The following is a 20,288-nucleotide window of genomic DNA, read 5'->3' on the forward strand; positions in this document are numbered from 1 at the left end:
AGTCATCAAACTAGATTGGTTTCCTTTTTGAATATAGTTGGAAGACTAGGGAATTTTCATAGTGCAACCTGATTCTAACAGGTATAGCATAACTTGATTCTAACAAAGACTTGTCAGGGTTTTTTTTACAATATCAGTTTAGAGAAGTAAATTAAATACCATGCCACCCTCAAAGAAAAAGAGGGGAGATCTGACTTTGTGATAGATGTCAAGGACTGTCCTTTAGATCAGGGGGTCAGCAAATTGTGTCCTGCAGGCCATATCCTGCCTACCACCTCTTTGTTGGCTTGTTTTTTCAACTTTATTTTTTATTTTGTTTAAGTGTACAATTCAGTGGGTTTTAGTATATTCACAAAGTTGTGCAACCATCACCACTAATTCTATACATTTTCGTCACCTCAAAAAGAAATCAATGCTTACCCATGTTAGCAGTTAACTCCCCATCCCTTATCCCTGTCTACACCCCTAGCAACCACTAATCTACGTTTTTCTCTCTATGGATTTTCCTGTTTTAGACATCTCATGTAAATAGAATCATGCAATATATAGCTTTTTTGTACCTGCATTCACTTAGCATGATGTTTTCAAGATTCATCTGTGATGTAACATGAATTGGTACTTCATTCCTTTTTTTGGCCAAATACCAACCATTACATTATATGGATATACCACATTTTATTTATCCGCTCATCAGTTGATGGACATTTTGATTGTTCCCACTTTTTGGTATTGTGAATAATGCTGCTATGAACATTTGTGTACAAGTTTTTATATAGACATATATTTTCAGTTCTCCTGGGTGTATACCTAAGAATGGAATTGCTGGGTCATATGGTAACTCTTGTGTTTAATTTTTTGAGGAACTGCCCAACTATTTTTCAAAATGACAGTGCCATTTTGTATTCCTACTAGGAATGTATGAGAGCTCCAATTTCTCCATATCCTCACTTATTATCTGTCTTTTTTATTATAGCCATCTTAGTGGGTATGATATGGTATTGTGGTTTTGACTGCATTTCCCTAATGACTAATAAGTGTTGAGCATCTTTTTATGTGCTTATTGGCCATTTGGTATCTTCTTTGGAGAAATGTCTATTCAGATCCTTTGCCTATTTTTATATATCTTTTTATTGTTGAGTTACAAGTGTTCTTTATGAATTGTGGACAGTTGACCCTTATCAAATGTGATTTGAAATTTTTTTTCTTCCTATATGTGAGTTCTCTTTTCACTTTCTTCCTTAATATACAAAACTTTTTTATTTCAATAGAGTCCAAATTATCTTTTTTTTTCTTTTGTCACTTATGCTTTTGGTGTCATATTTAAGAAACAGTTGCCTAATCCAAGGTCACAAAGATTTTCACCTATGTTTTCTTCTAAAAGTTTTATAGTTTTGGATGTTATATGTAGATCTTTGATCTATTTTGAGCTGATTTTTATACATGGTGTGAGGTAGCAGTCCAACTTCATTCTTCTACATGTGGATATCCAGTTGTCCAGCACCATTTGTCGAAAAGACTATTCTCTCCCCCACTGAACTCTTAGCACTCTTGTTGTAAATCAGTTGACATAAATGTAAGGATTTATTTATGAACTCTCAACGTTATTTAGTTTATCTAAATGTCTATCCTTGTGTTAGGACCATGCTGTTTTGATTACTGTGGCTTTGTAGTAAGTTTTAAAATTGGGAAGTATGAGTCTTTCAACTTTTTCTTTTTCAAGATTGTTTTGGCTGTTCTGGTCCCTTGCATTTACATATGAGTTTTAGGGTCAGCTTGTGAATTTCTGCAGAGGAAGCAGATGGAATTTTGATAGGAAATAGGTTGAATCTATTGCCACCTATTTCTATAAATAAAATTTTGTTGGAACACAGCTACATTCATTCATTTATGTATTATTTATGGCTGTCTTGATGATTCAACAGCAAAATTGAGTGGTTGTAACAGTTCATATGCCTGCAAAGCATAAAATATTTACTATCTGGCTCTTTACAGAAAAAATGCCAACCTCTACTTGAGATGATGGAGTAAATTTATGCTCTGAAGCACCAGAGGGCAAACTAGGAGTCATTCATTAATTCACTCATACATTCAAGCAAATACTGAGTGCCTACAATTTGCCAGGAATGTCCTAAAGTCTGGGAGATGAATACAGCAGTGAATAAGACCAACACAGTTCCTGGCCTCATGAAGCTTCTTGCTGTGGCCTGTAAGACACCCTTAGAATCTGGCCTCTACTCACCTCCCTGAGCTCATCATGCCTTACTCTGCCCCCTTCATCACTATGCTCTAGCCACATGGGCCTTCATTCTGTTTCTTCATATCAAGCCTATCCCTCCCTACCTTTGTACTTGTTCTTCCCTATGCCTGGCATGCTTTTCCTTCCAGTCTCTGTTACTTAGTATTCCGATTTTACCTCAAACATCGCTTCATCAGAGAGGCTTTCCCTGACCACAATATCTAAAGAATAGCCCATCTCCATGTTTATTTTTTCTTTGTCACCACCACTAGCGTTCTCTGTCTTATTTGCCACAATAGCCTGTGCATGTATGAATGCCTAGCATACGAATGAATAAAAATGGAATGAATAAAGAGAATTTTCAGGGATAAAGAGCAGGTATAGGCTCAGTATAAGGAAAAACTTCCAAATATGAATTATGTTGACTTGCCCCACGATACTTAGATTCTTAGGTAAAACATATTGAAGTTGAAATATATTTTAAATCACTCCTTTTTATGACTTCTAAGAGGATTTTTCCTTCCCCAGTAATCATAGTTCACGTCATGCTGTACTATAAGTCTTGAATTATCATGGTGCAATGGAAAGAACATATTTGGATTTGATTTCCAATTCCTCCACTCAACAAAGTGACCAGAGTGCTTTGCAAATATTGATTCATTTCTCACAACAGCCCTGTATGAGATTATGTATAATTATTATCTCCTTTTTCACAGATGTAGAGCCTGAGGCACAGAGAGGTTAAAGAACTCGCTCAAGGAAACACAGCTTGTACACATGAAACCACAGTTACTGTACTTTATGGACACTTTATAACAGATTTTCAAGGGTAATTATGTAAAGCACTTAGGACAAGTCCTGACATATAGTAAGCTAAGTTTTAGTTATTCTTAGCTATTACTATTCCGTGTAGTAATTATTAGGCACATTAAAACTTGAGAAACCATTGAACTAGATTAAAGAAGCAACAAAAGGAAAGATTTTTATGGCAATTTCTGGATATTCATATCATTCTGCCTTTAAGATAACTATCACATTGTTAAGTGAATGGAGGGTGAATTCTCAAGTTTTGTTTTCCTTCAGGACTTGCTCCATTCTGTTATATGACACCTATGTAAATCTAATACAGGGTAATAAACATATATTGTAAAGTTTAAGTGAATTGATATAAGTGAAAGCTTAGCACTTCCTCCGACATTTAATAGGTGCTCAATTAATGTTTTCTAGATTGTAATCCAAACCTTGCTTGTTCAGACTCAATCACACTGTTAAGGAGTTATAGAGAAGCACATAGCCAGCTGCTTCCCGTATTTCCTAGCTGGCATTTCTTGTGCAGGCTCCACTGAATATCTCTATAACGTTCATGCTCTTGACACTGACCTTTTAAGTTTGTTTAGTCTAAAGCCTGAAATTCCTATCTTGTAGGATACCTCTATCTTTCCTCTGTTATGGTAGAACTTCATCTCATGTTGCCATAGACATGGACCTATCTTTGTTTATCCTACTATTTATTCCCTTTCCTCCCAGTACCTTATATATAAAATGGGTGTTGAATAAGTGAATTGTCTGGTCAGAACTTAGGGTAGCAATTTAATAGCTGCAGAAATAACCCTTTTGAAAAAGTACATAAATAGAAAGGAATCCAGTTGTTCAAGATGTGTACCCATCGTGAGTGTCCTAGCCATGTGGAAGGGTCTTTGACAGCAGGGTCTGGAAAGAACACACAGGTTTGCAAGAGAAGATACCTGAGGACTGGTTTCAGGGAGCCAGCATTTACCAAAGCTCTGTGAGGACGGTAGATGTGTCTGTCAGACTCACTCTCCGAGCCCAGTACAATACTGGCAGGCACATAGCAGAGATTTTAAGTTTTAAGACAGCCTGGAATTTAAAAAGGCAGTGTGACATCATGGTTAAGAGCCAAGCTCTAGAATCTGTCAGACATGAGTTCACATTCTGGCTATACTGTTTACACAATATGGGGTGTTAACCTTCTCCTCATCTAAAAAATGAGGATAGTAATGGTGTTTCCATCACCAGCCAGTTGTAAAGATTGACTAAAAGCATATATGAAGGGCACAATTTTGTCCCTGGTCCCTGGTAAGATAGCACTTAGTATACGTTAGCTACCATCGTTGTTAACCTTTTTCTCTTTTTTTATTGAGGCATGACTTACATAAAAATAAAGTGCATAAGTCTCAAGTACTGAGTGAGATGAGTTTTGACACTTGTGTAGCTACTACGCACAAGATAGGAAATACTGCCATCACCCTAGAAAGTTCGCATGATGCCCTAACAGTCAACCCTCCCACCTCAGAGCAAACACTTTTTGCCTTCTGTCTCCATAGATTAGTTTTGCCTGTTCTTATACTCCGTGTAAATAGAATTGTATAGTATATATTTTTGTGTGTTTGGCTTCTTTTGCTTAGCATGTATTTTGAGTTTCATCTGTGTTTTTGCCCATATCTATAGTTCTTTCCTTTTTATTACTGAGTAGTGATACACTCTATGGACATATTACATTTTGTTTATCCATTCTGTTGACGACCATTTAGGTTATTTCCAGTTTGGGGCTTTTAAAACTAAAGCATCTATGGATATTCTTATACCAGTTTTTTGTATGGACAAATGTTTTCATTTCCCTCGAGTGAATACCTAGGAATAGAATTACTGGGTCATAGGGTCGGTACAAGCTTACCTTATGAAACGGCCAAACAATTCTCTAAGGTGATAGTAGCAATGAGATCTCTTTTTAATATAGATGGGAACAGGGTGGCATTTGAGGTAGTCCAGAATAGCCAAAGACTTTTGTAGTCATATTAACCTGGGTTCCTATCTGGGTTCTGGTGTTTACTATTTGTGTGACTCTGGGTAAGTTACTTAATACCTGAGATTTGGTCTTAACCTGTAAAAAGGGAGTGATAATGAGATCACGTATATTAATATCTAGTATTCGACCTAGCAGTGGAATGCTAAGGTGGGGACAGTAGTGCAGGCTAAAGGGGGTACATAGTCTGTAAAGAATTTAGAAGCAATAATAAAACCAACTGAAAGTCCACTTGCTTTTTATCATTATTATAATTCTACACAGTGTCAGTGATAAAATGCTTCTCTCTGCCTCCTCCCTCTACACCATGCTTCCTAGCAAATTTTAGGGACTTACAATACGTAGTAATTATAATGAATATTCAGTGAAATAAAGCAGGAACTAAGAGTTAGGTTGTACTTCGGACCTTCAGTGAGATTTGGAGCTTTTATTGCAGCCCCTCTCTGCACGCTTCGCTTCCTCCGGGTCCCTGGTGTGCAAGGCTCACTCTAGGTGGAAACGTTCCCAGGATTCCGGGGAGGCACACAGAGGTCTGTCCTCTCCAGGAGCCATCTCTAAACAGTCGCTCCTCGCGATTGCTTAAAAGTTTGAGGTTTTCTCTCCTTTTTTACCCACTTTTAAATTCTGATATGTCATAGGCATATTTTCTTCCATTATATTCTTCAACATAATTATAAATCACATACCTATATCTAAGCCAGCCTTACTTATCAAAGCCAAAATCACTCCTCTTAAACATTCTATTCCTTGTAAAGTAGCTTCACAAACATATGTTCTAAATTATAAAGCATTTTATTGATATTTTGTGTCCACACAGTTGACCCTTGAACAAAATGACAATAGTAATGGTATTAAGGGTGCCAACCCCTCACACAGTCAAAAACCTGTGTATAACTTTTGACTCTCCCCAAAATTAACGACCCTCGGTATTTGTGGTTGATTGGTTCCAAGACCCCTCACAGAGACCCGAATCCACAGATATTCAAGTCCCCTACATAAAATGGCGTAGATCAGTGCATACAGTCGGCCCTCCCCATCCATGGACTCCCAACCACAGATCAAAAGCAGTACGGGTATTTATTGATTTTACTTACTAGATTACCAGCTTATTATAAAAGGATATAATTCAGAGACATCCATATAGAAGAGATGCAGAGGGCAAGGTATGTGAGAAGGGGCCTGGAGCTTCCATGCCCTCTCTGAGCATGCCACTCTCCCCAAATCTTCCCGGGTTTACCAACCCAGAAGTTCTCTGAACCCCATCCTTTTGGGTTTTTATGGAAGCTTCATTACATAGGCATGATTCATTACATCATTGGCCATTGGTGATCTGTTCAACCTCCCCAGAGGTCAGGTGGCCCTCCAATGATGCTGTCGGCTCCCCTGGCAGCCAGCCCCCATCCTTAGGTTCTTTCCCAAAATCACTTCATTGATAAACTCAGGTGTGGTTGAAAGGTTTTTGCTCTGAATAGCAAGACACTTTTATCATTCTTATCACTTAGGAAATAAGGATGTTAGGAGCTCTGTGCCAGAAACAGGGATGGAGACCAAATATCTATATATCTTATTATAAATCATATCACAGCAGGTTACTTAACCTCTCTGAGCATTGTTTTTCTTATCAATGAAATGAGTAATGATACCTGTTTCTTAAACAAGATAATAGATATACAGTGCTATATTAGTTCCCTATTGCTGCCATAACAAGTTACCACAAACTTAGTAGTTTAAAACACTGCAAATTTATTACCTGACAGTTCTGTAGATCAGAAGTCTAACAGGGGTCTCACCGGGCTGAAAGCAAGGTCTTGACAGGGCTGTGTCGCAGTTCCCAGCTTCGAGAAACTGCTGCATTTCTTGGCTCATGACCCCCTTCTTCCACCTTCAGAGCCAGCAGATCAAGTCTCTTTCACACCTACATCTCTCTGTTCTCTGCAGCCAAGAAAGCTCTGATTTTAGGGATGTGTGTGATTATATTGAGCCCACCTGGATAATCTGGGATAATCTTCCCATCTCAAGGACCTTAACCTTAATCACATCTACAAAGTCTCTTTTGCCACCTAACACAACATATTCGTAGATTGCAAAGGACCAGGTCATAGACATCTCCAGGCGCCGTTGTTCTGCCTACCACAAGTGCCTAGCTCTTAGTAAGCCCTCAATAAGCAGCAGAAGTTCAAGGCCCTTGGTACTCTGGAAAATTGCACACTGCAGATGTGACCCCCAGGCACAAGTAACTTGCAGCCTGGTGAGAAAATGAGAGGGCTGAGGTCAGAAATGATTCAGACCCAGGAAGAGTGACCCAAGCCATGAGTGGGCTTTCAGCCAAGTTCCATGGGAAAGTGAAAGGGTTCAGGTCACCGAGTGATCTGACAAGTTTGAACAGAGTAAATGTGTCAGTAATGTAAATGATTGCAGAACCTGGAAGGAAAAGAGGTGCAACCCAGGTGAGAATCTTTGTAGGACAAAAGGTAGGAGGGAAGAAGGCAGAGGAAAGGCCTTTTCTGACTAGACAGTTCACGGAATTAGATTTATTCATATCTCTCGATTCTTCCCATTAGTCCCATTGGACTCATTTGTTCACTTATGCAACAGATATGTGCCTTGGGGATACAATGAACACAATACATGCAGCCTGCTTTCTCAGAGCTCAGTTTGGTAAAGCAAATGACCATGTCAACACCAAGACATAGTACAGTGTGACATTAGGAGCCCGAAGGAAGGGTATGCTTTCCTCTCAAATTTACACTACAGGAAAGGCGTCTTCAAGTGCCTTTAAACGGATTGGCTCACTTAAGTGGAAGTCCAGAAGGAGAGGAGGCTTCTGGGTTGGTCACTCTGGTCACTCTGGCTCCATTTTTCTATGACTCCCTTGGCCAGGCTTTCCTCTCTACGGCGATTTCACTCTCAGGTTGGCTTCCCTCATGGTGGTAATTCAGGTGTCACATCAGCACACCCAGCATCCAGAGGAAGAAGAACATCTTCTTCATAGACTCTCTCCTGAGAATGAGAAAACTCCTTTTCTAGAAGCTCCCAGCCGCTATCCCCCTTGCATCTAATTGGGGTCACTGGCTCATTTTTGAGTCAATCCCTGTGCCCAAGTGAATGTCATGTCCACTTTGGCTTGGGCTAAGTTTCTGAACCTGTCACTGTGGAAAGAACAATGGATTTACACTTTCTGAAAAACATGGTCTGATTTGAAGCAAGGAGATAATTAAACGAAAATCAAAGTGCCCTTAGGATTGAGAGAACAGAACAGGACAATATGTAGGAATGTCTGCTGCCCTGTTTTCTCCTTCTCCCAGGTCAGACTCGTTTCTGCCACTTCATACCTTCCGCTTTTCGTGGATTGTTTCCTCGTAACTCAAGCTTTGCCATGATTTCTCTGTGTGTGTGTTTTCAGATTTATCTGTTAACTGCCTCACTCTGTCCATGTTTCTCAATTCAAATCCCCAAGCTCAAGACTCTGGCCCAATTTTCCTTACTATCCCAGGCTTCACTTACTGAAAGTAAGTTCCAGAATATCAGGGACTTTGATTTGGACACTGCTGTACCCCCAGCATCTGAACAGTACCTGGCATGCAGTGAGTGCTCGATAAGTTAAATAGATGCCAAATGAATGAAAGATCAGCCTCTAGTTAGTTAGCTGCCCTTCGGTCAGATGCTCCTCTGGGAAGATTTTCTGTGGCTGAGGGGATGTCCCTTACAGAGATCACTGACGTGTCCCTTCTGCTGGTAGAAGCAGAAATTTGTTTGGATCTCACTTCTGTTACTATTTTCTGAACTTCGGTTTACTTTTCTGTAAAATGGAATCTGTGGAACCTGCTCTTTATGATTCAGGGGTGTTCAGTATCAAGTGAGATCATGAGTATGAAAATACTTAATGTATTGTCAGATTCCAGGCAGTTTCATTCAATTCTGGTCACTCACATGCACCCAGAAACATTGATGACGGAAAGGTGAGTTTACCTGTTCAGGTTCACTTCTTGGCGTCGAATGCCCCAGGAGAACTTCTAATGGCTCTTTTCTTGTCTCTTTCCATTTGTTCCCCCAGGGTCACTCAGGATGTGTCAACTGTCTGGAGTGGAATGAGAAAGGAGAGTAAGTATGAGCTAGAGCATTCAAGGGGTCCTGGAGGAGGGCGTAGGGAGGCTGGGAGAAGGGGATTTCCTTCTTCTTCGTAGATCTAGGGGAAAGAGTGGGCCCACAGGAAAAGAGACTGCCACTCTCTGCTATGACCTTAAGTTTAGTCCATCATTTTCAACACACAGTTAAACAACGAAGCCCAAATAGATGGAAGGTTGGATAACCGACCGTCCAAATCTTGTTTGTTTGTTTGTTTTTGATAAGCTAATGCAAAGTTCAGGAATAATGGGAAATTCTCAGGACTAAATAGAAGAGAATCAATTAACATTTACAAGATAGCCTTAAATTCTATGACATCTACTGTTTTTCTTTTTCTTTTTTTAGGCGAGGCAACCCTTGGTTGACCTCACAGATTGCAAGGACCTGGTCAACTTACAATCCCTTATTTTTTATTTTTTTATTTTTTACACCTGCAGCACTTGGTCTTCCTAGGTGGTCTCCCATCCAAGTACTAACCAGGCCCAACCCTGCTTAGCTTCCAAGATCAGACGGGATCGGGCTTGTTCAGGGTGAAATGACCGTAGACTGACATCTACTGTTTTTCAAGTTCTGTATGGCCTAATTCCTTAGCATCTGGGAATGTGGGTAGGAGAAAGGGGCCCACAAACTTGAGAGGTCTGAACCCCTCACTCTGCTTGCAGCTTGCTGGCCTCTGGTTCTGATGACCAGCACACAATCGTGTGGGACCCGCTGCACCACAAGAAGCTGCTCTCCATGCATACGGGACACACTGCAAACATCTTCTCTGTCAAGGTGAGCAGGATAAGCCACAGAGCAAGTGAACAGGGTGATTGGGCTGTGCTCATGGTCATGTTTGCACGTGTGTGTCCCATGTACCCCCTGGAGTCACAGACAGCTTTGTGATCTGAGCATCTAGTGGTGATTCCTGAAACGCCATCTCTTTTCCATACTCTACTTCCTCTCTCAGGGCCAAGAGGCCAGCTCTAGATGAGTTATATTTATGTGAGTGGTGATGGTGGGAGGTATGGTTCTAAGAAGGAATTTAGATGGCAGGCATACCTGTGTGACACCTGTATCTGCCTCTTGGAACTGTGTGAACTAGGCAAATCACCTGATCTCTCTGACCCTGTTTGCTCATCTATAAAATAGAAGTAGCTAAGGAAAATCCCTCAGATTCATGAATAAACGAATAAATACATCATTTAAAAAAGGAAGTAGCAATCCACAGGGTTTATGTTACAGTTCAATGAGATGATTGATTTAAAAAGCACCTAGCACAGGTGCTTTTAGCTGTTCTACCTTTTGTAGGAAATGGGTCTGCTCATTTGTTGGTGGAGGGGAGTTGAGCTGAGGAGAGGTGAGAAGGGGACTTACAAGTGTCTTCAGACCTCTGAAGACCTATTATGTGAAAGTGACATGAAACATGTCCCTTTTGGTCCCAGGGAACAGACCTAGGACTAGTGGCTATAAGTCCACAGAAGCAAATATGGTCCTGATGAAGGAGAGAATTTTCTAATGCTTAGAGCAATTTGGAAAAGGTAGAATGGGCCCTCTGAGGATGTAGTAAGTGAACTAGCTCTGAGGTATTCTGCTTGCTGGGAACTTTATCTGCCAGGTTTAAGGTTGGAGGAAATGACCTTTAAGGATCTTTCCAGCTCTGAAATCCTATAATGGATGTATGTGAGAGTGAGGCTGTCCTTTAGAAAGCCTCACTAATCTAAGAAATATTTTCCTAATTAATATCAAGAGGAATTACAAGATACCTGAAGAAGAATGCAGATTTAGGAGCTCAAAATTACTTATTTCCCTAAACCCTACTTTTTTTCCCAGACTTCGATTCTCATCTCCTGTCCCAGGAACCAATCCTAGATGAATTTCTGTGAGTTTAGAGACAGAACAATGCTGATTTGCCTCTTGCATGGCAAACAGAGACCGCTTTCTGCAGCCCAGTTTGAGTCTGTGGGGTCACATCTGGGGAAGGGACCTAAGCCATCAGTTTGGTTATCATAGAGCACAAAACATTGAGTTCAGAGACCGGAATTTAACAGTGGCCTTGCTATTCTCTAGTAGTAAGACCTTCAGCAAGGCACTTTTATTCACAGACCTTCAGCCTCCTCTTCCATTAAAAAAAACATGTGGAAAAGAATTCCTCTCTCTTTTGGTAGTAAAACACTAGATACACTTATTTAACCCGCGAGCTCCCCCTGGTGGCAGCTACGGGGTCCGCTGAGTATGACGGCAGCCACAGTTCTTCCCAAGGGTTTGCCTCTTTATTTCTTTTGTGCATGGAGTACATGCTATCTCCAGACAGGATTAAAGACTACTAATTGTCCCTATAAATTATTAAATTACATCTGTTTCATCTAGCCCTTGTCCTGGTGGGCCATTAGAGAAGTGTACGTGGGAAGAGTGAATTGCGGCTCTTGCGTGAACATTTAAGTCAAGTGGAACTTTGGTGGTTTAAGTGCAGAATAATGCTCCCCACTCCCAGCCCCTATTCAGCCTTGTCATGAGTTGAGAGAAACTTTCGAATTAAGAAAAAAAGGTAATTTAGTCTTTTGAATTTAAGGAAGAAAATTAGAACCCAACACCACACCCAAATATATTTCTTCTAAATTAGGTGATAGAATACCATACTTTTAAAAAATTATTATTCAAAGCTATGTTTGTGGTTGTTTTGTTCCCATCATATGTCATCTAGAGTATCTTGTTCTTGACCTCATAAGAATGGTGGGCTTCTCATTCTTTTTAATAACCGCATAGAGATGTAGCCTCTTGGTGATCAGCCCTTCCCCAAGGTCTGACATTTGAGCCATTTCCAGCATTTGTCATCAAAACGAGTGCTGCTCCGAGCATTTATACACAGGTCTTTTTTTTCTTTTAGAATTATTTCTCAGAATAGAAGTTTTGGGTCAAAAGATAGAAATAGTTTTGATCTTTTCTACCTATTGCCAGATTGTTCTCTGGAAATACATGAACCAATTTAAAACACTCACTCCCTTAAAACACTGAAATTCCTTGTTACTTTAAGATTAATTTATTACTTAACCCCCAGGTTATTAAATAGTGGTCATGAGACCGTATGGCATGTGGTAGTCAGACAGTCGAATTTGAACACAATCCTCCTGAATATTAGTGCCAAACCTCAATTTTTAATGGGGTTATTTCAAGTATCAGTAAGATAGAGTACCTGCCCTGGTGCCTAGCACACGGTAGATGCTTAGTAAATGGTAACAGCTGTGATTATCATCTACTCAGCTCTTATCTGGGGGAGAATCAGGGAAGATTTTCTTAGGTCGTCGCACCCGTTGTAGGTCGGGACTGCTCTGGCAAAATAAATGTGTAAGTCCCGATTTGGGCCTTTAGACCTGTGGGCCGAAGCTCGAGAGCCAAAGTTGTCTTGGTGGGCTGTCTTGGATGGGCTCGTTTTCTTATCTGATATGGAGAGGGAAAGAGGGCGCCGAGGTCCAGGCCAGTCTCCTTCCGTGGCTGACCTCACCCCCAGCACCCACCAATCTCTTCTTCAATCTCTCCGGAGCAGTTCCTGCCTCATGCCGGGGACCGAATCTTGATCACGGGTGCAGCTGACTCCAAGGTGCACGTCCACGACCTGACAGTAAAGGAGACGATCCACATGTTTGGAGACCACACAAATCGGGTGAAACGCATCGCCACGGCGCCCATGTGGCCCAACACATTCTGGAGTGCTGCTGAGGATGGGCTTATCCGGTAAGGGCCTGAGGCATCTGTGGGGCCTATGTCTTCTGCTGCATGCTGGCTCCCCCTCCCATCGCCCGCCCCACTGCCTTCCACAGGCCTGGCTCCTTCCCTCCGGCAGAGTTCCAGCCTCACCAGCGTGCCGAGGGTGGTGGCCTGTGGACAGGCTCAGCTGGGAACAGGTGCTTACCCTGCTCTCCAGGCCAGCCTTTTCTCGCCGCCTCAGAAGCGCATTCCACCTCCTCTGGGCTCGCGCCGCTGTTCCCCAACCTGGTTTTCTCTCTCCACAGTGCTCTGCGTCCGCCTCTTTCTCACCCTAAGGAGACCTGTTTAAGAGCCACTTTCTTTGACCATCCTGTCCTCCGCCGTTACTCTTTGCCTCAGTGCTCTATTGTATCCTCTGTCACTCTAATCGTCATCTGTAGTTATTTTATTTACTTGTTGGTTTACCTTTTTTGTCTGTGTCCGTCACTGAATAGTAAACTCTCTCAGAGCACCTCCATGTCTGTCTTGTCCTTGGGTTGTGTGCCTAGAGCCCACACACGGCGCCCGGCATGGAGAGGCACTTGATAGATTCCTCTGGAACAGTTTATCAGTAGATGTATGCCTGTAAGGGGGAAAGCCAGCCAGAAGTGGCAAAGTGGGCTGTCCGCTTTTCCAATGGCCAGTATTGTCACACCTTCACCTCTACTCTTCATTCTAAAATGATCTCATTGCCCATTTTTAACTCTTCTCTTCAGATGTAACCTTTTTCCTTGTCTTCCCAACCTGCTTTAACTGCCTCCCTTAAGAGTCTATAGGACTTTGTGTCCTCTTCCCTGTTACAAAGGAGAGGTATCTAAATCATGTATGAACTACATGTAACAGTGGTTAGAAGCAGGGCACTGAGTCAGACAGACCTGGGGACAAGTCCTACCTGTCACTCAGTGTTTGACTGGGGCAAATCACTTCAGCCCCAAATCTCAGTTTCCTCATCTATAAAATGGGAATTACAGTGTCTCCATTGTTGGCCTGAGCATTGAAATTGAGATAGCGCCTGTAAAACTTAGCATAATACAGTAAGTCCTCACTTAACATCATTGATAGGTTCTGCGAATTTAAGTGAAACATCATATAATGAAAACAGTTTTACCATGGGCTGATATAAACAAGAGTTAAGTTCCCGTGGCATCTCACCAACGTTATGATGAAACAATGTCGAACGACGAGAAGACATTATTTGAGGAGCTGCTGTCCTTAGAAGACAGAAAGCACCGAGCTGTAGTCGTATAACCTCAGGAAGCTGTCCCAGCTCCGCATTTACCAGCAGCGTCGTCCCAGGCGGGTTATTTAGCTTCTTTGAGTGTCAGTGTTCTAATGGCACCTAGGGATGGTGTGAGGGTTTAATGGGACAATACTCAGGAACAATACTGGACACAAAGCAATTTCTCACTAAGTGTTAGTAATCACTAGTAATAGTACTGTAGCAATAATACTGACATCTGTTTTTTTTTTTCAAGGGTACAGTAGTATCTACCTTAAGGAATTATGTTAGAATAAAACTGAATGTGTGAGAAGCCTGCTAACAAGAGGCCTGGCACACAGTGGGCACTAAAGAAATGGGAGTGGTTTTAGACATTCTTATTATTTACAGGTCCAAAGCCCCTCCCAGTCCCCCGTGCATAACAAGGCCTTGGCTTCTCCCCGCCTTCCACACAAGGACCCGGCCCAGGCTCCTTACTCTGTCCTCTCTCACAGCCAGTATGACCTTCGGGAGAACAGCAAACACTCGGAGGTGCTGATCGACCTGACAGAGTACTGCGGCCAGCTGGTGGAGGCCAAGTGCCTCACTGTCAACCCCCAGGACAACAACTGCCTGGCGGTAGGGGCCAGTGGGCCCTTCGTGAGGCTCTATGACATTCGCATGATCCATAACCACAGGTATGAGCAGCTCGGCCTCCTGTGGGCAAGTCCCTGGGACTCTGCTGCCCTTTCCCTCATTGCCATGCCCTCTTCTTTTTGAGGTGGGTTTTTAAATTTTTCTGATTTAAAACAACAACAACAACTTTAATTCATGCTTATTTTGGAAATATGAAAAGTGCAATTTAAAAATTACCCATAATCCATCACTGGAAAGACATCACTATAGTATTTTCCACTTGTTCTTTTATTATGAGTGTTAGTATAGAGTTTTAATGTTGTATGTGTAATTTCTTTTCTGTACATGTAATTTTATTTCATTCTTTTCTTTTTTAAGCAAAAGTAGAATATACTTAAAACCTCCACGAAAGTCCCCGACCTGAGTGGCATCGCCAGCCTGGGTTTTAAATGGACTCCTTGGACAGGCGCAGGAACGCCTGACCTGCTTTACTTGCATTCACGGGCTTGGCCGACCACTGCTGCTCCTCACATACTGCGTGACTTGGATTAGTCCTTGAGCCTTGAGCCAAGTAAGATGAGGATAGTAGGATGGTCATGAGGACCAAGACAGTTGGCAGGACCTACTTGTAAAGTCCTGTAATATACATATCCACAGCTGCCTAGTTGGTGGACCTTTGGGGTCGCCAAGGTGAGGAAGAAAGGTACCTACTATATCTCCCAGGGAAACAAACTTAGGTTTTCCTCTAGGAAGTGTGGTCTGGGCTAGCCAGGGGTCGTGCCAGGTGCCGTAACCTATATGGTTTGCCTTTCCACCAGAAAAAGCATGAAGCAGAGCCCTTCGGCAGGTGTGCACACCTTCTGTGACCGGCAGAAGCCCCTTCCGGATGGTGCAGCCCAGTATTACGTAGCAGGTAGGGCTCAGCCCGGCTTTGGCCCCAAACTCTTGGCTGGGTACCGGCTCTCTCTGGGGCAGTGCAGGCAGGCAGTGTGGCCCAGCGATCAAGACTAAAGGTTTTAGAGCCAGACAGATCTAGGCTTTCATTCTGACTGCCGTTAACCAGCCACCATGGGACCGTTGGCAAATGACTTACCCTCGATGAGTCTTAATTTCTTTTCTGTAAAATGGGGTTGTAATGACTGACTGAGATAAAGCATATAAAGCAGTTGACCCAGCACATACAGTAAGGGTTCAATACTTGTAGCTGTTTTTATGATGAAGATGATTGCTGTCATCATTGATATGGCTGATTTCACAACTCCCTGCCCCTTTTGGGGGGTACCAGGAGCCTCACACTAGAGTAACTGGGCTGTTCTCTGCAGGTCACCTGCCAGTAAAGCTGCCTGACTACAACAACCGCCTGAGAGTGCTGGTTGCCACCTATGTGACCTTCAGCCCCAATGGCACAGAGCTGCTGGTCAACATGGGAGGGGAGCAGGTATGTATGGCTCCCCAAATCGACTCTGCGCCCCCGACCCCATATCCAGCAACCAGTGTACTTCATGTCCACTGCCATGAGGCAGACAAGAAGCCTGTTGTAAATGACATTATAGTGAGATGTGGGAATGGCGTGACATCACTGGCCTTCCCAGAGAGGTGCCCTGGCCTGGTCTTTTTCTTGAGCATAAGTTTCAGAACAGATGTGTCTTCAAATGCTAACCTTCTGTTTACTAGCTGTGTGCACTGTGACAAGTCTCTTCATTTTTCTGGGCCTTGGTCTCCTCATCTGCAGATCCTGAGGCTCAGAGCACACAGCCAGGCTTTGGGATGTGTTCTTTGAGAATGGCAGGTTGCTAAACCTTCTGTTTGCATGTTCTCAGTCAGGAGATGTATTAAGTCTGGCATAAATTAATTCTACAAACACTCACTGAGCACGTACTTTGGGACTAGCATTATCATAAACATGAGGGAGAGAAATGCAAAATAGAATCTGTCTCAGGTTAACGGGGAAAACATGACAAGTGAAGCAGTTGATGGCATTACAAGGTAAGGTGTGATTTTTGTACAAAAGAAGTCGAATGGAGAATAGGTGAGCACTTGAGATCAGAATAGGGCTCTGGCTTCAGATTGCTGAGCCATCGCCTGGCCTGAAGTGGAGAGGCAGTCTAGCAGAGTGGCTCAGAGCCAGACAGACTTGGTTTTGGGTCCTGGCTGTGCCACATGCTGCTTTTGTGGCCCCAGGTAAATTAAACTCTGAACGTACACTTCTCCATCTTTAAAGGGGGTGATGATAATAATACCTCTTCATGGGGTGTTCTCTAGGATGAAATGAGATAAGTCACATAAAACACTAAGCAGAATTCCTGGAGCAAAGAATTCAATAACTGTTAAGTAATAATAATGTTTACTGAGGGAAGTAACCAGCTGTGTTATTTTAGGCAAATTGCTTCTCTTTGAGGCCTCAGTTTTCCCACCTGTAAAATGAGACATTTTGCTTTGTGACCTCTGAGGACTTTTTCAACTAAACATGTGATTCTGACTAATGAGAGTATTTCAGGCCGTCCACCCTGAGGGTCAGGAACTGGGAATATTTTCCTGCCCGAGGTTTGCGCCATAGAAACCTTTCCTGGCCTCACTCAGTAGTTCCCTGCTCAACTGTTCCTGAGAGCCAGCCAGGCCTTGCTCAGCCACATTTTTACCTCACAGCCTCCATCTCTTTTCTTGACCCCTCCACTCCAGGTCTATTTGTTTGATCTGACTTATAAGCAGCGGCCGTACACCTTCCTCTTGCCTAGAAAATGCCACTCCTCAGGGGGTAAGTTCTCCCTTAGGGTGTCACTGCTGGGGAGCTTGGGTTTTGGCCACCTCTGCTGAGAAATCTGCCCCTTCCCTTGGGCTGAGGCTGTAATCCTACAGAAGGAATAGTTTCTCTGAAATACACTGTACAGTAAGGACGATAACAATAGGTCACAGCCCTTTTCACTCCCCTCTGAAGAAGTAGGTTCTTTCCAGGGCTTGGCTCTTGAGGACCTGAAGTAGTTGCCCTTACCGTCCCGCACCAGTCTCTTCATTGACTTCTTCCCGGGGCCTCAATTTGATTTCACATCTCCTCACCCCCAACTCCCACCCCCAGCCCCAGCTAAGGGTAAAGCCAAGTTGAAACTGTGTCCCTCTTCAGCCAGCAGAGGGCGCACAGGCTTTTCTTTATGCCCTTGCCTGCTGGTCTGCCAGAACTTGCTTTCTGGGAATGGATCTCACTCACCCTGGGCGGAGGGCCCCACAGTGGAACCATCAGACCCTGTAATGGAAGCTGGAGGGCTGCCGAGGAGCAGTGAGGACCTCTTCCTGAGTTGTTCCTGTTCCTTTCTTCCCATTCCCTGCCAGAAGTTCAGAATGGCAAGATGTCCACCAACGGTGTGTCCAATGGTGTATCCAACGGCCTGCACCTTCACAGCAATGGCTTCCGGCTGCCAGAGAGCAGGGCGCACGTCAGGTGAGGCCAGCCTCACTTGTCCAGCCCTCCCGAACTCAGTTACACCTTGTGGACTGGAGAGAGGGCATGGCTTACAGATCTTGTTCCTGACCCCGCCCACGCACACACCCCAGAGTCAGGGGGCAAAGGGGTTCTGGAAGGGTGGCTAGTGGTCCCAATGCCGCTCCTACCTGGTATGACTCCAGTCCAGGACAGCTTCATGTCCACCTCTCTATTGCTTCACTGGCTCAGAATATCTGCAACTGTACCCATTACCTATCATGGTAAACTAGGCCTAAGATAGAAATGGTCCCCTCTTCTAGATGACAATGCAGATCCCAGGGGCCAAGAAAACCTGGGTGACCCTCAGGCAGGGCTACAAACTTCCTGAGGGGCTGCTCTGACCTTCGGCTGGCCTGACTTGGCTCTGCTTCCCCCATAGCCCCCAGGTAGAGCTGCCCCCATACCTGGAGCGTGTGAAACAGCAAGCCAATGAGGCTTTTGCCTGCCAGCAGTGGACCCAGGCCATTCAGCTTTACAGCAAGGCTGTGCAGAGAGCCCCTCACAATGCCATGCTCTATGGAAACCGAGCTGCTGCCTATATGAAGCGCAAGTGGTAAGTGGGCCTGGGCCAGGGCGAGGGATGAAGGCATTGGGCTGGATGGAGCCAGGTTGCTGAGGCATCCGGGGAGGGCAGCAGTAACATCCTGCAGCCTCTTAAGGCTTCTTCCATCCAGTCCTCTCTTCCCCACCTCCAGGCTGGTGGTGGGCAGGTGCCTAACCCATGAGTCAGGAAGCCTCAAGCACCAAGGAAGCTCGCAGTTACATGGAACATGGTGCTTTGTTATAAAGTGCTGCGGCCCCTGGGGAGCTAGGAATTGAGAGAATGGTTAATCCCAACTGTTGAAGAATTGGGCCTTCAGTTGGATTTTGAAGGAGCAGCAGAATCTTGCTAGATGGAAACAAAGCATTTGGTGAATTCACTTAGTATTTGTTTGAAATGTTCCTATAGCTCCTCGACCTTGGGGAGTGCTTTCCTGTGCTCTTAGACCCTTTGGGCCAAGCACAAACAAGATCCCAAAGATCTGAAGCTAGCTGTATGTCATGCTGGGTTGCAGTAGCTAGTGGTAAAGGAGTGGGTTCATATCCCGAAGAACCTTTATCTTTGGGGAACATCAGGGCCCCCAGCCCTTCTGCCTGCAGCACCAGCAGGCAAGCAGACAAGCAGACCCCATCCCCCAGCTAGGGCCAGGACTAGAGATGGATAGAGCTGGGCCCACAGCCATTTCTGCTCCGTCTGGCATCCGTCGGCTCTGCCCAGACAGACAGGCCAGCTGGTGTGCCATCGTCTGGCTGCAACTAGGCAGGCCAGAGAGGGAAGCTTAAGAAAGCCACCCAAGTCAGCAGGATGGTGGATGGGGGTTTGGAAAGATGCTGCCCCCACAGGCCTTAGCTCAGGCATCAGGAGTTTGCCAAGGGCTCAGATGGCAGCCTAACCTGGGAGATGACCGTTTGGGGGCCATCCTGAGATCTTTCCCCTCTCTGTCCCAGCTGTTGGGTGGGTCCTTGTCCAGGCCCTAGGCTGAGAGCTGTTTCATTTAGCATTCTTGCTAAGAGAGGCTGATGAATTCTCATAGAGTGCCGTTGACATATTCTCTGAGTTCCTACTATGCGCTAAGTACTAGGGACACCAAGTTCTTCACTCTTGAGTTCCTGTGCTCCAGAGTGCCCAGCCTCTGGACAAGGGATAGAGACATAGACATGGTTCATCATCAGAGGGACAGGAAGCACAGTAGGTCTTTGAATGGTAAGGTGAAGTGCCATCCATTCAGAGAAAAGTTTGGTTGCTGTCGCTTGGGATCAATCACAGAAGCATCAGGAAGATGTGGTTCTGAATGGGCTTTAAGAGTGGGCAGGCCTAGACAAGGAGATGAAAAAGAGGAGGGCACTGTGGGGGAAGGACATTCCCAGGGAGATGAAATGGTGTGAACAAAGGCGTGGAGGTGGGGGAGTGACTGAAGAGCTTGTTTGCAGAACAACAAATCCATTTGGCTGGAGCAGGGGGTTCGGGAAGGGACTGGCAGGAGATGAGTCTGTGAGGTAGCCTGGGGCCGGCCTGGGAAGGACTTGGAAT

General features: G+C 44.1%; 1 protein-coding gene and 1 pseudogene across 2 annotated transcripts in view; one reads left to right on the forward strand and one right to left on the reverse strand.

Moving 5' to 3' along the window:
- Nucleotides 1–20,288, forward strand: part of WDTC1 (WD and tetratricopeptide repeats 1) — a 58,448-nt gene that overhangs the window by 30,236 nt on the left and 7,924 nt on the right. The window contains exons 4-12 of one of the 2 annotated variants that reach the window (XM_039854534.1): nucleotides 9,115–9,161; nucleotides 9,848–9,959; nucleotides 12,709–12,896; nucleotides 14,622–14,804; nucleotides 15,561–15,655; nucleotides 16,065–16,180; nucleotides 17,422–17,497; nucleotides 18,070–18,175; nucleotides 18,597–18,770. In XM_039854534.1, the coding sequence (XP_039710468.1) occupies nucleotides 9,115–9,161; nucleotides 9,848–9,959; nucleotides 12,709–12,896; nucleotides 14,622–14,804; nucleotides 15,561–15,655; nucleotides 16,065–16,180; nucleotides 17,422–17,497; nucleotides 18,070–18,175; nucleotides 18,597–18,770 (1,097 nt within the window). Of the gene's footprint in view, nucleotides 1–9,114; nucleotides 9,162–9,847; nucleotides 9,960–12,708; nucleotides 12,897–14,621; nucleotides 14,805–15,560; nucleotides 15,656–16,064; nucleotides 16,181–17,421; nucleotides 17,498–18,066; nucleotides 18,176–18,596; nucleotides 18,771–20,288 lie in introns of both variants that reach the window. The other variant, XM_039854533.1, reaches the window with a different exon arrangement.
- On the reverse strand, nucleotides 9,614–9,732 carry LOC120596355 (uncharacterized; annotated as a pseudogene).

The sequence above is a fragment of the Pteropus medius genome, unplaced genomic scaffold (assembly GCF_902729225.1).
Source record: "Pteropus medius unplaced genomic scaffold, Ma_sr-lr_union100, whole genome shotgun sequence".
Taxonomy (NCBI): Eukaryota; Metazoa; Chordata; class Mammalia; order Chiroptera; family Pteropodidae; genus Pteropus; species Pteropus medius.